General features: G+C 49.6%; 2 protein-coding genes across 6 annotated transcripts; one reads left to right on the top strand and one right to left on the bottom strand.

Annotated features, from left to right (window-relative positions):
* Positions 1-459: 459 nt before the first annotated feature.
* Positions 460-4,293, bottom strand: RELL2 (RELT like 2). Of its 5 annotated transcripts, none has more exons than XM_027606380.1 (8): positions 3,521-4,293; positions 3,221-3,356; positions 2,427-2,492; positions 2,248-2,314; positions 1,624-1,809; positions 976-1,348; positions 816-849; positions 460-565 (listed from the first exon to the last, which is right to left on the bottom strand). In XM_027606380.1, the coding sequence occupies exons 1-7, from the start codon at positions 3,632-3,634 to the stop codon at positions 817-819; spliced, it is 975 nt and encodes a 324-aa protein (XP_027462181.1). In that variant the 5' UTR covers positions 3,635-4,293; the 3' UTR covers positions 460-565; position 816. The 5 variants fall into 5 exon arrangements, with proteins under 5 accessions (XP_027462181.1, XP_027462182.1, XP_027462183.1 ...); XM_027606381.1 differs by having other exon boundaries at positions 2,878-3,356; positions 3,540-4,293; XM_027606382.1 differs by lacking the exon at positions 3,221-3,356 and adding an exon at positions 2,878-3,124 and having other exon boundaries at positions 3,540-4,293.
* A 139-nt stretch (positions 4,294-4,432) lies between these two features.
* Positions 4,433-17,819, top strand: HDAC3 (histone deacetylase 3). Its single transcript, XM_027606375.1, has 15 exons — positions 4,433-4,578; positions 4,686-4,768; positions 6,112-6,254; positions 9,727-9,808; positions 9,939-9,995; positions 10,115-10,170; positions 10,561-10,694; positions 11,213-11,293; positions 11,667-11,740; positions 11,904-11,968; positions 12,806-12,895; positions 13,030-13,088; positions 13,606-13,685; positions 13,961-14,118; positions 17,165-17,819. The coding sequence occupies exons 1-15, from the start codon at positions 4,524-4,526 to the stop codon at positions 17,232-17,234; spliced, it is 1,287 nt and encodes a 428-aa protein (XP_027462176.1). The 5' UTR covers positions 4,433-4,523; the 3' UTR covers positions 17,235-17,819.
* The last annotated feature ends 1,845 nt before the right edge of the window (positions 17,820-19,664 follow it).

The following is a 19,664-nucleotide window of genomic DNA, read 5'->3' as shown; positions in this document are numbered from 1 at the left end:
CCCATCTTCCAAAGTCTTGAGTGGCTCCAGCCCATCTGTGTCTCCACCCTAGCTCTGTGACCCACCCCACTGGGTCTGTGACCCATGGCCACTGGGGTTGGGGGCTGGGACAAGGGCAGGCCTGTCAAAAGGAGCTGGAGCCAGTATGCAAAACAGCTGTAATGGTCTGAGCGGATTTATTGACAGTGAATAAAGGGCACTAAGCCCAAGCCAGGGCCTGGGCCTCTTGTGCCAAGAGGGCAGGGGGCCTAAGGTGCTATTGCTTTAGGGGCCCACCGAGGGCGGGGGCCTGCTCCCAGCTGCCACGCTCTAGCAAATGGAGCAAGGTGATGGGGAAGGGGTCAGGCAGCCTGTTGGCAGGCAGGGGAAGTGAAAGAGACTGAGGGATGGAGGTGGGGAGATTTCTCCCGCGGTCCCCCAGCCTGAAACCATGCAACTCCAGATGGAAGTAGAGCTGGTTCCTCAGCTGGGGGGCAGTGCTGTCCAGTGGAAAGAAGCGCCTTCATGCCCACCCACCCCCTGGCCCTGCCAGCTCGTAGTCCCAACAGCACAATGAAGAAGGAGCCTTGGAGGAGAGGAAGGGTAACAGTGTTGGTTCCTATTCAGGATGTGTCTCAGCTTTTCCCTGGGGGCTGCAGGACCTTCCCTGTCTCCTGGAGCACATGCCCACTCCCCACCACTAAACCAAAGACTTTGTAGCAAAGGCCATCCCTGGGAGTACAGCGAGCTAATGGGCTTAGGTGGTGTACTTAGGGGGTGGGAGTGTAGGGGGTGGGAGAATGAGATTATCTGATTTGGGGCCCAAGCAGACTCACCTCACACACCCCCTGCTCCCCGTGGTGGGGACACCTGTGAGAGAGAAGTGGTCAACAATGGGAGACCAGGACGTGGGTCATAAGAGTGCCATCTCCCCCACCCCCAGGGTAGGAGGCAATAAGAGCTGAGCCCACCGTAGCCCTGACCATGCCTTCATACCTGGTGATCTGAGGTGTCCAGTTTGCTTGGCTGTCCAGTTCCCTCTCGACTGGCCAGTCCTGGGCTTGGGCCCTTCCCTCCAGCCCCTAGCATGGGCTCTGCAGAGGCTCTAGGGTTCCCCTCAAGTGCACAAGGGACTAGGCTGCCATCCCTGAGTCCTCCATTCTGTACTGGGGGACTGGCGAGGCCCAGGGGCTGTGGCCTTTCAGGGGGCACACTCTCAATGGCAGGTATCCCTGCCCTGGGCCCCCCCCCAGACCCCTGACTACCCCCTGTGTCCTGCCCTCCACCAGACCCCCAGCTCCTGTCCGTGGGAGAGCCATCACGATGCTCATGTAGTCCATAGCGCTTCTCAATGTGTGTCACCCGGAACCTGGGAAGGGAGGGAACACTGGGGCTTACGACCACAACTTAGAGACTGCTTGGCTTCCCCTCAACCAGGAACATCCTGGGTTTCATGGCCACTTAGCCTCTGGCCTGGGGGGACGGGGGGAGACTTCCCCAGACTATGGGGCACATTGTACAGCCTGACTTCTGCTGTAGCTCACAGTCTAGGAGAAGAGAGCTGGGGCCCACCTTTGGAGTCAGGCGCCTGATCACTGGGGCTCCCACCTCAAACTCCCTCTTTCTGGGGCTTTCTATCCCCACCTGCCCACAGAGAACACGGTGGTCTCTCCAGGCCGGGGGCGGCTCTTTCCTTCCTTCGAGCGTCCCTGGCGAACAAGTGGGGGCCTCTTGTTGCGGCTGCAGTGGATGCAAGGGGCTGCAGAGCCCAGATGCACTGTGTGATGATGGGAAGGGGCTCCATCTTGCAGGCTGGAGGTAACATCCACGCTGGACAATAGGGAAGAAGGGAGCAGGAGTGACATTACCATTTCCTTTCCTTTTCCATTTGCTCCTGTTCTTTCAGCTTCTTAAACCCCCAGATGCCCCACTTTCCCCAGGCCCCAGCATTCTTGTATTTATCTAATAAACACAGTATTGAGATTTTAGTCGTCATGTGTTCTTTTTCCCAGGGTTGTTTGCCAAAAAGAGGGCAATGTTTAACCCAAAGGAATGGCACAAGGATAAACGTCAGGCTTGATGATATCCAGATGGGAAGTATGGTTTGAAGGACTCAGATTTCTATAAAACTTCTTTCTTCATATAGGCTAGCCAGCTTTGCCTCCCCCCTGCCCCCAGACATGCGAGGACATTGGGAAAGGATTGTGCTGGAGGAGAGGGTACTCTCCAAGGCAAGCTAAGTCATGCTGGCCCTTGTTTCCAGCTCACCTGGACAGCTGCACTGTCCCTTCTCCTTCACTGTCCCCCAGCATCTCCTTCAAGGCCTCAGCATTGGCTGAGGGGAGAAGGAAAAGAGGGAGTCAGTGGAGGTGGAGGTCAGGGCAAGAGAAAGTTGAGCGGGGGCAGGGTGGGGGGGTGGGGAGAGCAAAGGGCCAGTCTACACCCACCTTCATTTTGGATGATGCAGCGAACAATCCTCTCTACGGTGTCCTCGTTCATGTCATCGTCCTCAGCTGAAGGATGAGAGGTTGGCAAGGAAGCAGGAAATGAGTCAGCTTTGGGTGGACATTACCTGGTGGCTTCTGTGGCTTACTGCTCAAGACCTATCCCTTTGTCTATTTGCCATCATGCTGGATGTTAGCATTTAGGGGTCAGGGCAGAAAAAATGGGAAAGTTAGTGGGAGCCCAAGACTACCAACAGTGGGCCCTTCCCACCCATGCTGTCTTTCCTAGGCTTGCTTTCAGGGTGGGGTCATCCCACTTGACTCAAGAAAGCGTCATTAAGCCTCCTGAAGGCTTGGTCAGGATGTGGCCTCTTGGCCAGGAAGGCAGAAAGAGGTGTGGGGTGAAGGGTATGGGAGAAAGGTGACTGAGCCAGGTTCTAGGCTCCTCACTCACGGGGCTGGAGCTGGGCATCGTCAGGCTCTGAGCCCCTCGACGTGCGGCAGCGGTAGCCCTTCTTCTTGAGCACGTGGCAGATCATGAAGCCTACGAGGCCCATGAGGAAGAAGACCAGCACAAGCAGGAAGAGCATGTATAGCCCATGTTGGGGCGGCTCCAGGTCTGGCTGTGGTTCCGACATGAGGCCCTGGGGGGCGAGCGCGGGCCAGGGAGCCTCCTGGGGTTAGGGGGCTGCAGCTAGGGACTGGGGGAGGGATAGGAATTCGGTCCTCAGGACCCGAAACCGACGAGCCTCTGAGGTCCGGCCCCACCCCCTACCCAACCAAGGAGCTGTCCGTGCCAAGGGTGCTGGTCCGGGGCAGGGGTGCCAGACGGCGGCTGCGCAAGCCCTCTTCCACGACCCTGATCCTGCTTCCCCGACGCCCAGAGTGTTCCCCTTTCCAGCTTGTCCTGCGCTTCCGTCCCTCCCAAGGACACTGCAGAGCGAGATGGGACGGAATTCTCAGGCGGCCGGCTCAAGAATCGCGCCTGAGTCAGCGTCCGCACCTCCTCCGCGCCGGCCTGAGCCAGGCCTCTGCAACCCCCTCCCCTGCCTGTATGCCCGCACAACACCACCCCTTTCGGTTCCTCCCATCCTCACCACCTGGCCCACTCGGTACCGGTGGTTTGGTTCTGGCTCCGGCTCCGGCTCAGGTTCCGGCTCCAGGGACGTCCTAGTCCGGCTCAGGGCCCCCGACGCCCTCCCGGCGCTCATCCCTTGCTTCCTCCCCCTCCCCCCTTCGCCGCCTCACCGGCTCCGGGCTCCGGCTGCAGATACCGGTGCCGCGGCAGGCAGGGGGAGGGAAGGATGAAGAGGGATGCCGGCTTAGTTGGGAGCGGCGGCTGGCTCCGTACAACTCTGGCTGTGGGAAGGGGAAGGAAATGGGGTGGGGGGCGCTGCCGCAGACGCCCTAGGTTCCCAAATGCCTTCGCCAGTCGCCAGCCCGGGACCAGGGGGCGGAGCGCAGGTGTGCAGGGCGGAGAGCGAGAGCCTTGCGCGCTTGTGAGCGCAAGTGTGGGGCGCGCGTGACTGCGCCGCCCCCCCCCCGGCCCCCCCGGGGGAGTGTGCGGCGCCGAGTCTGGGTCCGGGTGGGGAGGACAGGCAGTCAGAACAAAGTGCTCTCCACTGGTCTATCCCGCATGCTTGGCGCGGCTCCTGCCCTCAAGTGCTTCGGTCCGGTGGATAGCCAGGAACCTTCCCAGCAGGCCAGGGGAAGCTGGCTTTCCGCACCCGAGAGGGACGGCGTGGCGGTTCTCTGGAGTCTCCTAGACTGGTGACAACGCCTGCACCCCATTTGGGGCAGCTGCCTGGACGAGATATCTCGGATTCCCGAGGATTTGACCCCCGCCCGGAAAGGAATGACCCTCGCATCCTAGGACCATACTACCCGTCCTCCGCAGAGCCCAGAAGCTGAAGCTCGGGAACCCAGAAGGGCGAAGCCAAGCGAGGGGCGGAACTCCGCAGGGGGCGCGGTCGGGGAGGCGGGGCCTGGACTTCCCGGTTCCGCAGAGGCAGGCTGCGTCCTTACGCAGCACGTAGGAGCGGGGGTGGGGCAGGCGGCCGGGCAGGCGGCGGAGGCGCGGGGCCTGCTGCCGCCGGCACCATGGCCAAGACCGTGGCCTATTTCTACGACCCCGACGTGGGCAACTTCCACTACGGTGAGGGAGCAAGGTTGTACGCGAGGAGCTTCGGGACGCGGAGGTTTCGAGGCGGGGGCTATAACTCCGGCGTCGGGAACTGACGAACTCTCTTCTCCCACCCCCAGGGGCAGGGCACCCTATGAAGCCCCACCGCTTGGCATTGACCCATAGTTTGGTCCTTCACTACGGTCTCTATAAGAAGATGATCGTGAGTCTCGCCATCGCTGCTGGGTATTGAGGGTGCGGGCGAGCTGTGTGGTCCTAGGATAGGTGGGCTGCCCTGAATGCACCAAGTGCGACCCACACTTGGGGTGGGGGGCAGGGTGGATGGAAGGAGCCAGGAACACCCGCCATATGCAGAGTGTAGGTGGATGGATCCACCGGCCTAATGGGAGTTACTTTTTCACCTTAGGTCGGCCACCCTTTGACCTCAGGTAGACCAACCTCTGGCCTGTGGTTAGGGTGGAGTGGGGCTGGTTTGACGAGAGAAGGTGTTTTCCTCCCCAGCATCTTAGGATGTGGGCAGTGCTGTGGCTTCAGGAGAGAGGGGCTGGATCACTTTATCTGGATGTGGGTGTTCCCACCGCAGTTCTCACCCTTTCTTTGCCACCTCTCTCCACCTCCACGGAGCTAGAGCTCCAGGGAGGACTGTGTAGCCCTGTGTGCAAATGTGTATGTGTGTGTGGAAGAGAGCAGGAGATGTCCTGGTATTTCCTTATCAATTTAGAATACCCCCCACAGGGTTCTACTTAATTGCTACTCAATCCTCCATCTCCCAGATATGCACATGGAGATAGACAATCCCCAACTTGGAATTTATAGTTGTGATAGGCGATTATAACAGTTAAGCTCAGCCCTCATGCGTCACAAGGGGAATTAGTCAACAATATGAATGAATGTTGTCCACTGTGCTGAGGCACAGACAGTGAATTAGCTTTAGAAAAGACTGAGGTGAGGTTAGTGCATGAATCTGAAGCCCTTGAAATTGTTTGCTGGTACATACCTGTGTGCATTTTCTGGGGAGAGAAGCTTTTTGTTCTTGCCCAATTTCTAAAGAAGTGTGTGAACCCCCCAAAAGATAATAAATCTCTGGCTTAGCACCTTGGCACCCCGGGGTTTTAATTAGAAGGTTGTCATATACCCCGTATTATTTAACTCTAAAATTCAGGATTCATAGAAGAGAGAGGATGGAATCAGAGCCAGGGGGAGGAGATGAGTATGGATAGAATAAAAAAAGAGGAGATCCAAGGAACAGGGTAGGTGGATCAGGGCTCAAGGTTGAGAAGGTGGGGAAAGGTTGGGCTGGAGGTGGGAAGGAGTAGGCAAGTGCACTGTTCTTTCGGAGACTTGATCATAGTACCCCACCTGGCTAATCAGAGCCTCTCTTCTTCACTGACCTTTGCTTAATAGAATAACAAGGATTGGAGGGGTGAGGGGACTGCTGATGTGTGTGAATTTGGACAGTCCACCCGGCTGGGTTCAGTGTGGGCAGTCTCAGGCCGATGAATGGGACTGATCTCACCTGGGTTCACCTTATGTTTCCATCCCGAGGTCTTCAAGCCGTACCAGGCCTCCCAGCATGACATGTGCCGCTTTCATTCTGAGGACTACATCGACTTCTTGCAGAGAGTCAGCCCCACCAATATGCAAGGCTTCACCAAGAGCCTTAATGCCTTCAACGTGGGCGATGACTGGTGAGGGGAGAGCTGGGATGTTTAATGCCAGCCATATAGGAGAACACTTGCGTGAGGTCTGGTGGCAGCAGTGGGAACATATGAAGGGGGTCCTATTTGTCAGTGAATCATCATTTACTCATTTGTTTATTCAACAAGTATTGGTCATTTGCTCTAGGCCAAGCCCTGTGCTAAGTGCTGGCAATGCAATGATACATAACAACAAATTTTAATATTGCAGTTGTGCTAAGTCCTGTGAAGGAGAGGTAGGTGGCTGGCTGAGTGTATATGCAGGAGAATTACCCATCTTGGGAGTGGGCTGGTCAGTAGAGGCTAGAGGATGTAATGGAGATTGAGGTGAGATCTGAAGAAAGAGTAGGAGATAATTAGGTGGAAGGTGGTTGGGAGGATGGGGGTGAGGGCAGGAATGTTGTGGAAATTAGATACAACATATGCTGAGGGTTTACGAGAGGTTGGTGTGTCACTCATTTGAGGAACAGAAAAAAGGTCATTCACTGAATATGAAAAGGAAAGTGATCTGAATCAAGGCTAAAGAGATGGGCAAGGCCTTTAAAAATTAAATAGCCCCATTTTGATTTGGGGTTCTTATCCCTAGAGTAGAGGGAAATTGTCAAAGTGTTCTAAAAGCAAGAGAGCGATTTACATTGAGAGAGGTTTACATTGAGCTTTATCATATGAAGAAGATTCAGAGGCCCTGTGGGGAAGGGAAGATAACAAAGATAAACCAATATTCTTGCTTACATTCTCTCATATATTCATGAAAATGTAGGGATCATAACAGCTACCATTTACTCAACTTATTTTTAGACTTTTTTTTAGGAAAATTTCAAATGTTTCTGAAAGAATAATACAGTGAATTCCCATATATCTGTCACCACCTGTAACACTTAGAGCAAATGGCCATTCTTACTTCATCTGCATCCCAGATTAGTGTTGTTGTTTTTTTTTTTTTTAGGAGAGAGGTGGGGAGCAAGTGAGCGGGGGCGGGGTGGGGGTAGGCAGAGGAAGAGAGAGAATCTTAAGCAGGCTCCATGCCCAGCTCAGAGCCCAATAGGGACGTGGGCAGACACAGGACTTGATGCCAGCTGGATCTCACGACCCTGAAATCATGACCTGAGCCAAAATCAGGAGTCCAACTCTTAACTGACTGAGCCACCCAAGTGCCCCCGCATCCCAGGTTATTTTAAAGCAAATCTCAGATGTCACATTTTTTAACTGTAAATATTTTATTGTGTGTCTCTAAATGATACTCTTAAAAACATACATGCACACACTCAACATTGTCATTATCACACCTAAAAACTTGACAGTAATCCTCAATATCATCATATTTGCAATCAGTATTCAAATTTCTCCAACTGCGTCCTAATTTTTTCTTTTTTGCAGTTGATGTATTTAGGATGTAAACAAGGTCCATACATTGTATTTGGCTGATACATCTCTTAAGGTTTTTAGTCTATAGTGTTTCCTTCTCTACCTTGAATTTCTTCCTTTTTTTTTTTTTTAAGATTTTATTTATTTATTTTGAGAGACAGAGTGAGCGGGTGAGAGAGAGAACACAAGTGGAGGGAGGGGCAGAAGGAGAGGGAGAAGCAGACTCCCTGCTGAGCAGGGTGCCCAATGTGGGGCTCGATTCCCGGACCCTGGAATCATGACCTGAGCTGAAGGCAGACATTTAACTGAGCCACCCATGCGCCCCTCTACCTTGAATTTATTTCTTGAAGAAACCAAGCTATTGGTCCTATAGAGTTTCCTACAACAGGCACTATTTATTGCGTGCTTACTCTGTTCTGAGGTTTGCTGGTATACCCACTTCAATCTCACACCAACAGTGAGATGTAATAGTCCTTTGCCTTAATTTAGGCATAAGGAAACCAAAATTTGAGGAGATTTAGGTAACTAACCTGAGTTACAAAACTAATCAGTGGAAGTGGCAGGTTTCAGATCTAGAAACCTGGTTTTTAAACACTACACTGTTTCCCTGAAGATCCTACCAATAGAAGCACTCTGAGCTGGAAGATAGAAGGTTGGCATTGAGCACCTTTCCAGGCTTATCCCTAAACCCCTGCTTGCACAGGATACCTTCCTGGAATGCCCTTTGTTCCTCATTCAACCTCTCCAAGACCTTCCTGGCCTTCACACCACCTTCAAGCTTCACACCACTAAATCTTTCTTGACCACACCAGGCGCAGAGGTCTGTCCTGTACACACTGCCCTAGTCATTTGGTGTTTAGTTGCATGCTATCTTGGGAGATTTCTTGGTTTTTTGTTATTGCTGCTACTGTTGTTTCTGAGCTCACTTTACAGGTGTGGGAATGCAGAGTCCGCCGTCAGGCCCCGACTGGGGCTCTGTAACTGCTCTGTGCAGTTAGGGAATACTACCACTCGGCCCTTGGCACTGCATCAGTTGTGCTGTTAGACTTAAGCTACAATCATGCTTATCTGTGTATTTCAGCGGAGAATGGGGATTTTCCCTTTTAATTAATTTTTGATTGTTTTGAAATTAATCTAATATAAAAAGCCCAGTTATACTGCAAGGCTTTTAATGGAAAAAAAAAAACCCAACGGTCCCATATCTATGCCTCCCACTCAAATCCCTCTCCCCAGAGGCAGCAACTTTCAGCTCCTTTAGCTATTTTTTCTGGTATTTATTTTTGGGTTTCAAAGCAATGATCCTAACCTACTACTGTTACTAATAATCTATAATACTTAATCCCTACTCTGTGTCAGGTACTATTTTAAATGCTTCACAGGCATTAGGTCATTTAATCTCATCAATCTCTGTGAATCAGGGTCTCTTTACTGCCTCCTTTTCACAGATGAGGACACTTAGGCACAGAAACTATAAACAGCTTACCCAATCTCATGATCATTTGTAGGTGTTTTTTTGTTTGTTTGTTTTTTTAAAGATTTTATTTATTTAACACAGAGCGAGGGCAGGAACACAAGCAGGGGCAGTGGGAGAGGGAGAAGCAGGCTTCCCGCGGAGCAGAGAGCCCAATGTGGGGCTCGATCCCAGGACCCTGGGATCATGACCTGAGCCGAGGGCAGATGCTTAACGACCGAGCCACCCAGGCGCCCCAAAAATGTGTGACTCTTAAAGAATGTTATTGAACATTGTGTTAAAATATGATATGCATAAAAGAATCTTTAAAGAGAAACAAAGTTTATGTTCCCTTTCAAATTATTTCCTTTTTGGCATGTGTGATTAAGTACCTAGAAGCTGCCTACTTTTCTCCGCAACCAGGATACAAACTCTCTGACAGAGTTAAATGCTTTTTTACTTCCCATCCATTGCCTTACACAGGGCTTGGTACATGGTCCAGAATATTTGCTGAATAAATTTGCAGATAACTTAGGGGCTGGGAGAAGTTTTCTGAAGAATGGAGGCTGGAGGGGTTTGGAGTCGGGAGAGGTGTAGGAGGGGCCTAGACAGAGGTAAAGGACTCTGACTCGCTTCTCTTCCTTGTAGCCCAGTGTTTCCCGGGCTCTTTGAGTTCTGTTCCCGTTACACAGGCGCATCTCTGCAAGGAGCAACCCAGCTGAATAACAAGGTGACCATGGCCCTGAGTCCTGTTCTCTCTTTCCTGCGGGTCCTTCCAACTCAAGGCCTTAACCCTGACCCTGAGCTTCCAGCTTTGGGGGTGAGCAAGGAGGACTGTGAGTTGGGTGTTTGTTTTTCAGATCTGTGATATTGCCATTAACTGGGCTGGTGGTCTGCACCATGCCAAGAAGTTTGAGGTGAGTGAGGAGGTGATGGGCGAGACAATGACTGCCTTAGTCTAGGTGTGGGATGACACCAGGGGGCAGCTGGGTAGAGGAATTGTTACTGTCATTGTAAGACCACTGTCTCACCATAGGCCTCTGGCTTCTGCTATGTCAATGACATTGTGATTGGCATCCTGGAGCTGCTCAAGTAAGTAGCCTGGGAGGAGATGGAGGGACTTATGAGACCCGTGGCTGAGGAGGTATCTCACACTGTGCTGGCCCTGACCCGTTCCTCCAACCCCCACACTAGCTTCTCCACAGTTCTTAATGCTTTACTCAGACTACCTCTCCCGTGCTCTGCTGCGGACTCCCTGCTGCCTGCTCACATTTCAGTCTTCTCTGCACATCCCTCTTCTGTCCCTGCCTCCAGGCTGGAGTCCCAGGGTTGCCTGTAGGGAACTGGTGGTATTAGGTTTCAGGTGACTTGGGCTTAAGTAGACTCTTCATAATTCCAAACCTTGTTTTGGGAGGAGTGGGTTGGGGGTTTTCTTGTGGGGGTTCCACTCTACCTCAGACCCTGGCTTGGCTCTCATCCCAGGTACCACCCTCGGGTGCTCTACATTGATATTGACATCCACCATGGTGATGGAGTTCAGGAAGCCTTCTACCTCACTGACCGGGTGATGACAGTCTCCTTCCACAAATATGGAAACTACTTCTTTCCTGGCACAGGTATGGGAATAGGGATAATCATCCTCTTCACACCCTCGGCTCTTTCCTGTGATAGCCTCCTGCTCAGCCTTCAGATCTTGGCTCAGGTGGCTTCTCCTCAGAGAGGTGTATCCTGACCACCGCAGTTAAGGTGATCCCTCCTTCCCCGTTTCTCTGTCATGTCACTGTGCTTGCCTCTCTCAGAGCACTCACTGCTGTTTGAATTTTGTTTTGTTTACTGTCTCCCTCATCATGCCCACCGCCCAAGAATATAAGCTTGGTGGGATTTCATTCATTTCGTTAGTTCTGTCTATTGCTGTATCCCCAATGCCTAGTGCAGAGGTTGGCTCATAGTAGGCCCTCAAAAATTATTTGTTGAATGAATGCAAGCCACAAGAGACTAAGTGTCTCTAGGGAATGTGTGGTGGAGGTACATAGATGTAGTGAGAGGCTCTCAGTGTATGGATTGAAGTTGAAGCAGCTGGATTTGGGTGCCCCCTGTGTATAGCTCCTAACCCGTACTCTCCACTTGCCTATAGGTGATATGTATGAAGTTGGAGCAGAGAGTGGCCGCTACTACTGTCTCAATGTGCCCTTGCGGGATGGCATTGATGACCAGAGTAAGTATTGAGGTCATTTCCCTGCTTACTAGGCCCCTTCTTCCTCTCCTTGAATTAACCTCTTCTGCCTGGTATTGTTTACTGTTGGGCCAGGTGTCCTTAAGGAAGAATGGCCTTCAGAGGGACCATGAACCCCCCGGAAATTGTATGCAACATATCATGTGTATGTGCATTTTTCTGGGGAAAGGGTCATTAGCTTTCATCAGTCACTCAAAGTGGTCTGGGACCCCATCCAGCTGTTCAGAACCAATGATTTGGTTCTTGGGGTTGCCCCCTTTCCTGGGCTACATGCTCTCTCAACCCCTTTTTTCTTTTGTTCCCTGTCTCCCCATCCCCTTGGGGTGCCAGGTGCCCATCTTTGGCCCTCTCCCAGGTTACAAGCACCTTTTCCAGCCGGTTATCAACCAGGTGGTGGACTTCTACCAACCCACGTGCATTGTGCTCCAGGTAATACTGCCAGTGCCTCCTCAAGAGGGCTCTGCCTGGGCTTAGGGGAAGAGATCCGGGAGGGGGATAGCCCCTGCGTTTGTTGGGGAACGGAAGTGAAGGACATCTGAGACGTTCTGATCAGTTATCTCACTGCAGCTGCCTGGGGTTTTGCTTTTTGCAGTGTGGAGCTGACTCCCTGGGCTGTGATCGTTTGGGCTGCTTCAACCTCAGCATTCGAGGACATGGGTGAGACCTGCCCTCCTTCTCTGCCCCTAGGTTTTCAAGTGGCTTTGGGCCTCAGTACATGGAGTGGGGGTAGTTGGGGAAAGGGCCATAGGAAGAGGAGAGAGAGAGTCACTCCCAAGCAGCGAGAAGGGCCCATGCAGAGGCATTGAGACAGGGAAGAGCTGGTGTTGCCAGCGAGGAGATGAAGTCAAAGTGGTGAGCCGACAACATGGGGAGCAAGCTGGAGATGGTTTGACGTGAGGCCTAAGAAGTTGGCCATGGTGAGGTCATGCAGAGCCATTAGACCCTGGTGAGAAGTCTGGATTGTATTTCAAATATGATGGGAAACTGCTGGAAGATTTTAAACAGGGAAGGGACATGATCCAATTGATGTTTTAAAGCGACTGCTCTGTCTGCTGAATGGAGGAAGGTTTGGGGTGGGCGTCGGGACAGGCGTGGGAGTGGGACGGCCAGTTAGGAAGCTGTTGGTGTTGTCCAGAGGCAGATGTGGTGCCTGGGCTTAGGTGGAGGTGGTGGCCAATGAGAAGTAGGTGATTGGAGTTATATTGTGGAGGCTGGAGCTGACCGCACTTGCTGGTGCTTTGATGAGAATAGTTGATTAGCAGATGAGGTGCCAGGGTGGGTGTTGAGCTGGAGAGAGGTGGGAATGCCCTTTATGTTTCAATTTTTACTGAGACACAACATATAGACAATAAAGTACACATAGCTCAAGAGTATAACTCAGTGAATTTCACTACCTTTTCTAGTTCCCTTGTGCCCTTTCTAGGCAATACCTAGAGACATATACTTTGGCTTTTGATTATTTCCTCCAGCCATTCCTCTGGTTCCTTTTAACAGGGAATGTGTCGAATATGTCAAGAGCTTCAATATCCCTCTACTGGTGCTAGGTGGTGGTGGCTATACTGTTCGAAATGTTGCCCGCTGCTGGTGAGCATGCTCCCTGATTTTCCTCCTCCCCCTTGTCCAGTGTGAGTTGGTGAGCTGGGGGCTCCCTGAGAGATGGCCAGGTGAGCCCTTCAGCCCACTTGCTCAGCCTAGCCCACTCTGCTGTTTGGTTTCAGGACATATGAAACATCACTGCTGGTAGAAGAAGCCATTAGTGAGGAGCTTCCCTATAGTGGTAAGGACCACTCCCTGCTACCCCACAGCAGGAGACATTCTCAGAAGACCCCAGAATGGCCTGATTTGTTTTTTGTTTGTTTTTTAAAGATTTTATTTACTTATTTGAGAGAGAGAGAAAGAGAGCACAGGTGGGGGGTGAGGAGGGACAGAGGAAGAGGGAGAAGCAGACTCCCCACTGAGCAGGAAGCCCAATGTGGGACTTGATCCCAGGACCCTGAGATCATGACCTGAGCTGAAGGCAGACGCTCAACGGACTGAGCCACCCAGGCGCCCCCAGAATGGCCTGATTTGAAGGCAGATGGAAATTAAAAAAAATTTTTTTTTTTTATTACAGATGGGAAATTTGACACTCCAGGAGCTCTGCAGACTAAATCGCTGAGTTCAGAGCAGGGAAAAGATTAGACAGCTATTATGCAGGGGTTTGGGATGGGAAGGAAATAGATTGGGAAGTCTTGGGACCTGCCTGTCTCTGTCTGAGCCATGTCTTCTCTTCGAATTTCCCTTTCCCTGCTTAGAATACTTTGAGTACTTTGCCCCGGACTTCACGCTCCATCCGGATGTCAGTACCCGCATCGAGAATCAGAACTCACGCCAGGTCAGCAGCTTGGAGATGTTGAACATAAGGGTGGGGAGGGCCTAGGAGAGGTTCAGGATATGGGAAATTGGAGAAACCAGAGAAGAGAAAAAAGTTCTCAGCTATCACTATCACTGTTATCAGCTAGGAGGCGGCGCAGGTTAAAGTAGAGGCAGTCCGGGTTGGGATCCAGTTATCAGGTGAGGGAATTAGAACTAGGACGGTGGGGGTGGAAGGCAGCTAGACGGGTGGATGCTCTGGGAATCACTCGCTCTCTGTTCCAAATCCCCAACCAGTATTTGGACCAGATCCGCCAGACAATCTTTGAAAACCTGAAGATGCTGAACCATGCACCCAGCGTCCAGATTCATGATGTGCCCGCAGACCTCCTGACCTATGACAGAACTGATGAAGCTGATGCAGAGGAGAGGGGTCCTGAGGAGAACTATAGCAGGTCTGGGGCAGCGACTTGAGAGCAGGGGCTTCCAGCAGGCTTGTCGGGGAAGTGAGGAGGGAAAAAAGTAAATTGGAAGGCATTAGCTTAATCGACCCTGGCTTACTTGCTTTAGTATGCCTACTCCTTGGTCTCTTGTAATCCCCACTCTTTCTGTGTGTGTGTGTGCGCCATAAATAAGTAATATATTTATTGTCAACATTTTAAACAGCACCAAAATATGTTAAGCTTGCATTCACACAATCCCTGACCAGTTCCACAAAGTAACCACTATTAATGGTTTGATTTATATCTTTTCAAATAGATTTTTTTAATCGGTTTTAAGTATACTGTTAGCATGCACGTAGGAACACAAATGCACATACACACTCATTCTTAGAGTTTGTGCATCTTTTTTTTTTAAATGCAAGTTGGACCATTCTGTATAGGTTGCTCTACAATTTACAACGGGTTCTTTTTTTTTTTTTTAACACTGTATTTTTCTATGTCATTATATATAGATCTGCTTCATTATTTTATCAGCTGTATAATATTAACCAAGTACCATTGATGGCATTTATATTATTTACCATTTTTTCACCATTACAAAGAATGTGGCCCTGAAACCCCTTCCATAGATGCACATATTCCCAGAATTGTTTCTGCTTAGGTGAAAGGCTGTGTGCACTAAAATTGTTTGTATCTGCTGCCAAATTGCCTTCCAAACAATCTGTAACAGTTTATAATCTTTTGGGCATTTTACTCCTTCCAGGTTCAGAGCTAGACAGGCCACTGCTCACATACTGCCCTCTAAGGCCTTTGATGTCTTTCCTCTGTTCATTTTTTCAGATACAATAATTACATTGTGGTTATTTTTTTTAAATCTTTATTTTTCTGAGATACATACTAAAATATTTACAGATGCATTGAATTAGGAAAAAAAGAGGTTAGGATAGAGGTGTTGTTGTTTTTTTTTTTTTAATCCCAGAATAGGCTTTTCTGAAACATGAAGGGGAAAGACAACAGAACACAGAAGTGGAGAAACAGATGTACTTAATGGAGAACAGATATCCGTACATGGCTGAGGGATAACCACAGCTGGACACTTGCACCTCCCATGCAGTGTTAGAGGTTTGAGCTGACTCTGCTGCAGAGTCACATGACCTTCTCAGACCCTTCCAGACTCTGCTTCTCTGTATTAATTAATACAGAGGTCAGCTTCCACATCTCTCCTTTAGACCTGAGCTTTACTACTTGGACCTTTGGGACCAGTCCATTCCTTCTCCTCCATGAACACCTCCTTATTGAGGAAGTATCTGAACATCTGGCCTAAGGATTCCTTTTTAACATCTCACCTCCTTGTCAACTTCTTCAGGTCTCTGAAGCTTGACTTCTAGAAATTGATTTTTTAAATTTTTATTTATTTATTTATTTAAAGATTTTATTTATTTATTTGACAGAGAGATACACAGCAAGAGAGGTAACACAAGCAGGGGGAGTGGGAGAGGGAGAAACAGGCTTCCCGCTGAGCAGGGAACCCGATGCGGGGCTCGATCCCAGGACCCTGGGATCATGACTCGAGCCGAAGGCAGACGCCTAACAACCGAGCCACCCAAGCGCCCCTAGAAATAGATTTTTTTTAAAAACCTGTTTTCAATTACTCCTTTTGGCAAAGTTTGGCTTTTTCATCTCTGGTTCTAGGCTGGTATCTGGGCCTGGTGTCTGTACAGTACCACGCCCTCTCAATAGCCAGCAGCAGCTCAGGCCTCCTCCTGCCTTGAACCCTCCCTCACTGTCAGACCACCTACCAAGTTCCTGTTCTTTGATGCCTATAGCTCCAACTTGCATATCACTTGCAGAGTAGTAATAATAGGAGTTATGACTTTTTGTGGGTTTGCTAAGAACCAGACTCAATAGTAAATGCATTATATTAAAACGTACATATCATCATGTCGTCATTCTGCTGTCATCAGACAATCCTGAGAGGTGGCTGTTAACCTTAAATTACCAGAGGAGGAATCTAAGGCTCAGAGAGGTTAAGTAACTTGCCAGAGGTCCTACGGCTAGTTAAATACCAGGGCTGGGAATCAAACCTGAGTCTCTGACTCCACACCTCCACACCTGAGGTACTCAGAGGTAACTGAGACATTGCTTACCAGGCAGATAGGACCTTTCCTGACTTTGTTTCCCAGCTTCTCTTTGATCACTTTCTCCCTTCTTTCTTCGTTATTAGCTGTGGGCAAGGTAATTCAGTTTTCAGTTGTTTGTGTTCTCCCAGAGAAGAGTTTTCCAAAAAGAAAGAAATCAGTATTGAGTACTTACTGGGCTCTGTGTTGCTTTCACATCCCTTCACTCGCTCCCCCACTTACAACTCTCCCTTTCCATTGCTCTTGGAACAAAACTCCTTTCTCTGACCATGGCTTTAAAAGACATGCTGGTGCTTCCCTATGTCCATGGTCTCATCTGTAACTACTCCCCTCCCCGCACACCGCTTCCTGCCATCCTGGCCTCTGTGCTCTTACTGGAATACGTCAGACTCCCTCCAACTCTGTACTTAGCTTTCTTGCAGCTCAGAATGGGCTTCCTGAGATCTCTGCCTGGCCAGCTCCGTCTCAGACTTGAAGTCTTACCTTCCTAAAACAGCTGTCTCTAATAATTCTGCCTGAAATTTACCCTTTTCCTCCCTTCACTCTCGGTCACATCCCTTCATTTCATTTTGTCAGAGCCCTTGCCACCATGGGAAATTACCATCTTTATTTATTTATTTTGTTAGTTGTTGTCAGTCTTGTTTATTCGGTAAGTTTTTTGAGGAAAGGCAGAAATTTTATCCAGCTTACTCTCTGCCGTATCGCTGTGGCTTGTGATGGTGGCTGGCACAGAGTGTCTTTCCATAAATGTTTACTGACTGCATGAGTGGATGGGATGGATAGCAACCAGTATCTTCCAACAGGAGAGGAGTGGTTCCTCGACAAAAGGGGCCTAAAAAGTGGTTCCAGAGAGGGTAGCTGTGTGGGAGAAAATGAGAACTTGGAGAATAGGACCCTGATTTGTCTCCGTTGCTTTGCAGGCCAGAGGCACCCAACGAGTTCTATGATGGAGACCATGACAATGACAAGGAAAGCGACGTGGAGATTTAAGAGCAGCTGGGCTTGCTCTGTCCCAAGGAATTCCTTTTTACCTCTTGTTTGGGCAGGAGGGAAAAGATGTGGCGCTCCAAGGCCTGGACGGTCACTTTCCGGGCTTTTACCAATGCTGGAAGAAGGTTTGGAGACCACATCTGGTTTTTGAACCAACTATCCCCTTTCCTCTTCTTCCCAAGGCCTGACAATGGTACTTATTAGGGATTGAACGGGGGCAAGGATAACTTCCTCTAGGACATCTTGGGCAGTGGGCCCTAGAGGCCGGTCCCAGCCACTTTGGCCCCCTTACTCCTTCCCTGCTTCCCTCCAACCCAGAGACTTTTAGGGATGAAGGTGTAGACAGGGCTGACTTTGCCTCTGACTTTCTCCTTTCCTGGGTTCTCCTAGTACAGGCCTTGTTTCCAGTGCAGGTGAAGAGTGAGGGATTTTGGGGGGCTCTGGCTCCCTAACACCTTAACCCCCGATGATGGGAAGTACGGTTTTGAGTCCGGGGAGGATGTGAAAATGTCCTGTTCTAACTTTTGGCTTTGTGTCCATTTTATCACTGTTTTTATCCAATAAACCAAGTTGGTATTTTTTGTACCTTTTGCTTTCCTGGGAATACTCTCTTTTTTCTTTTTTTTTTTTTTTAAGATTTTATTTATTTATTTGACAGAGAGAGACACAGCGAGAGAGGGAACACAAGCAGGGAGAGTGGGAGAGGGAGAAGCAGGCTTCCCGCGGAGCAGAGAGCCTGATGCGGGGCTCGATCCCAGGACCCTGGGATCATGACCTGAGCCGAAGGCAGCCGCTTAACGACTGAGCCACCCAGGCGCCCCTCCTGGGAATATTCTTAATTCTTGCTAGCTGACTGTGTATGAAGGAGAAGGAAGGGGGGGTGATGTTGTATGTAATAAAAATCATAGTTAACATTCATTCAGCACTTATGTTAGGCCCTGTGTATGCATTCTACGTGGATTGTGTTACTCATATTAAGGAGTTAATAGAGCATTCTAGTTACCAGTTAGACAAACCTGGGCAGATTACTGGCTTAAGAGAGGGAGTAGAAGATGAGTTCAGGTTTTTGAACCTGGGTGTTTGAAATGGTGTGATGCTAGTTGGTGAAGATACATTGGGATAAAACATGTCAAGTGCTTAGCACAGTGCCCGACATAAGTAGTTGCTCATTATCTTAATGTGTATGTGAAGAGTGATGGTAGATACTATAGTAACCACAAATGTGAACCTTTCCCTGACGCAGTCTATAATCCAGTAAGGAGTGAGATAAATGTTATAGAAGATGTAGACAGTGGTATGAGAAGGAAGAGTGATAGATGGATCACTCCTTCCATGTTTTGATCCTGTCTTGTCTGTCAGTACTCTAGCTTAGAAAGTAAGTAGTTTTTTAACTGTTTTGGACAAACTGAGTTTGAAGTGTGGGCCGGACAGTTCTTTGCAGCTTTCTGTCGGGTGATTAGAAAATGGAACGCAACCAGCTTTATGAGGCAGCCAGCATTGGAGAGTCCCTATAATATCCCAGGCCCCAGACTGAGCACCGGGGTCTCAGAGATGTTGAGTCACTGACTCTGCCGTCCAGGAACATATATTTGAAATTTTTCTCCAGCTGCGGGTAAGATAAGTAAGTCCATACTTTGAGGGCCTACCAGGTGCCACTAACTTTTCACAAGAGGAACAGATGTAGCTGGAAGAATGGATGAAATTATTGAGGGAGAAATCAAGCTGGTCAATCAAAGAACACTCTTGGAGAACACCTGCTTTTTTCACTCAGGTTTGGTTTATGTCAGGAAATCTTGGTCAAACAGGACTTCCCAGACTAACCTGGGTTTAAATTTTTTACCATTTATATGTCCTTGGGCAAGTCACTTTAACTCCTGGAAGTCCAGATTTTCTATCTGTAAAGTGGTGAGACTAGTGGAATCTATCACACGACAATGTGAAGATTCAGTGAGGAAAAACAGGAGTTTTACATAGAGCCTGGCTTAGAGCAAGTGCATGGTAAATGGTAATTATTATTACTGTGTATTCACATGTTGGCAATAGTTTTTCAGATTAAAAAACAAAACTAGAAAATAGCAGACCTGTGATTCAAAAGTAGGTAATGTAACTCCAGGGCTAGTTGAGTTCCAGTCTAGCACTTGCTCTGGACCAAGCTCTGTTTTTGGCTCAGAGCTTTCAATAAATGATAGCTGTCCCTTTTAAATTTTTGCATGTGCTCCGCTGATAGTGCACACATAAAAACTATTATCCTCGAAAGACTGGCACTGGATTTTCGACCAAGACGACACTTCTCTTATTTGATTTTTGGTTCACCTGGTCTAGGATGTGAGAGGGTCTGGGCTTCACAGCCACGTGGGCACTGTGTGGGAGCGGGGAGGCCTGCGTCACGCAGACCGCCAGGTGGCGCCATTCCGGGTTGAGGCCGCGGAG

Source organism: Zalophus californianus, chromosome 5 (genome assembly GCF_009762305.2).
Source record: "Zalophus californianus isolate mZalCal1 chromosome 5, mZalCal1.pri.v2, whole genome shotgun sequence".
Lineage (NCBI taxonomy): Eukaryota > Metazoa > Chordata > Mammalia > Carnivora > Otariidae > Zalophus > Zalophus californianus.
Note: the sequence above shows the minus strand (reverse complement) of the source record. Positions and strands in the feature narration are given on the sequence as shown.

Coding starts and splice junctions, on each gene's coding strand:
- RELL2 (XM_027606380.1), bottom strand. CDS start 3,634: ATGAGCGCCGGGAGGGCGTCGGGGGCCCTGAGCCGGACTAGGACGTCC. Junction 3,357..3,520: donor GGTACCGAGTGGGCCAGGTG/GTGAGGATGGGA, acceptor CTCGCTCTGCAG/TGTCCTTGGGAGGGACGGAA. Junction 850..975: donor TGGACACCTCAGATCACCAG/GTATGAAGGCAT, acceptor TCTCTCTCACAG/GTGTCCCCACCACGGGGAGC.
- HDAC3 (XM_027606375.1), top strand. CDS start 4,524: ATGGCCAAGACCGTGGCCTATTTCTACGACCCCGACGTGGGCAACTTC. Junction 6,255..9,726: donor TTCAACGTGGGCGATGACTG/GTGAGGGGAGAG, acceptor TCTTCCTTGTAG/CCCAGTGTTTCCCGGGCTCT. Junction 11,294..11,666: donor GGATGGCATTGATGACCAGA/GTAAGTATTGAG, acceptor GCCCTCTCCCAG/GTTACAAGCACCTTTTCCAG.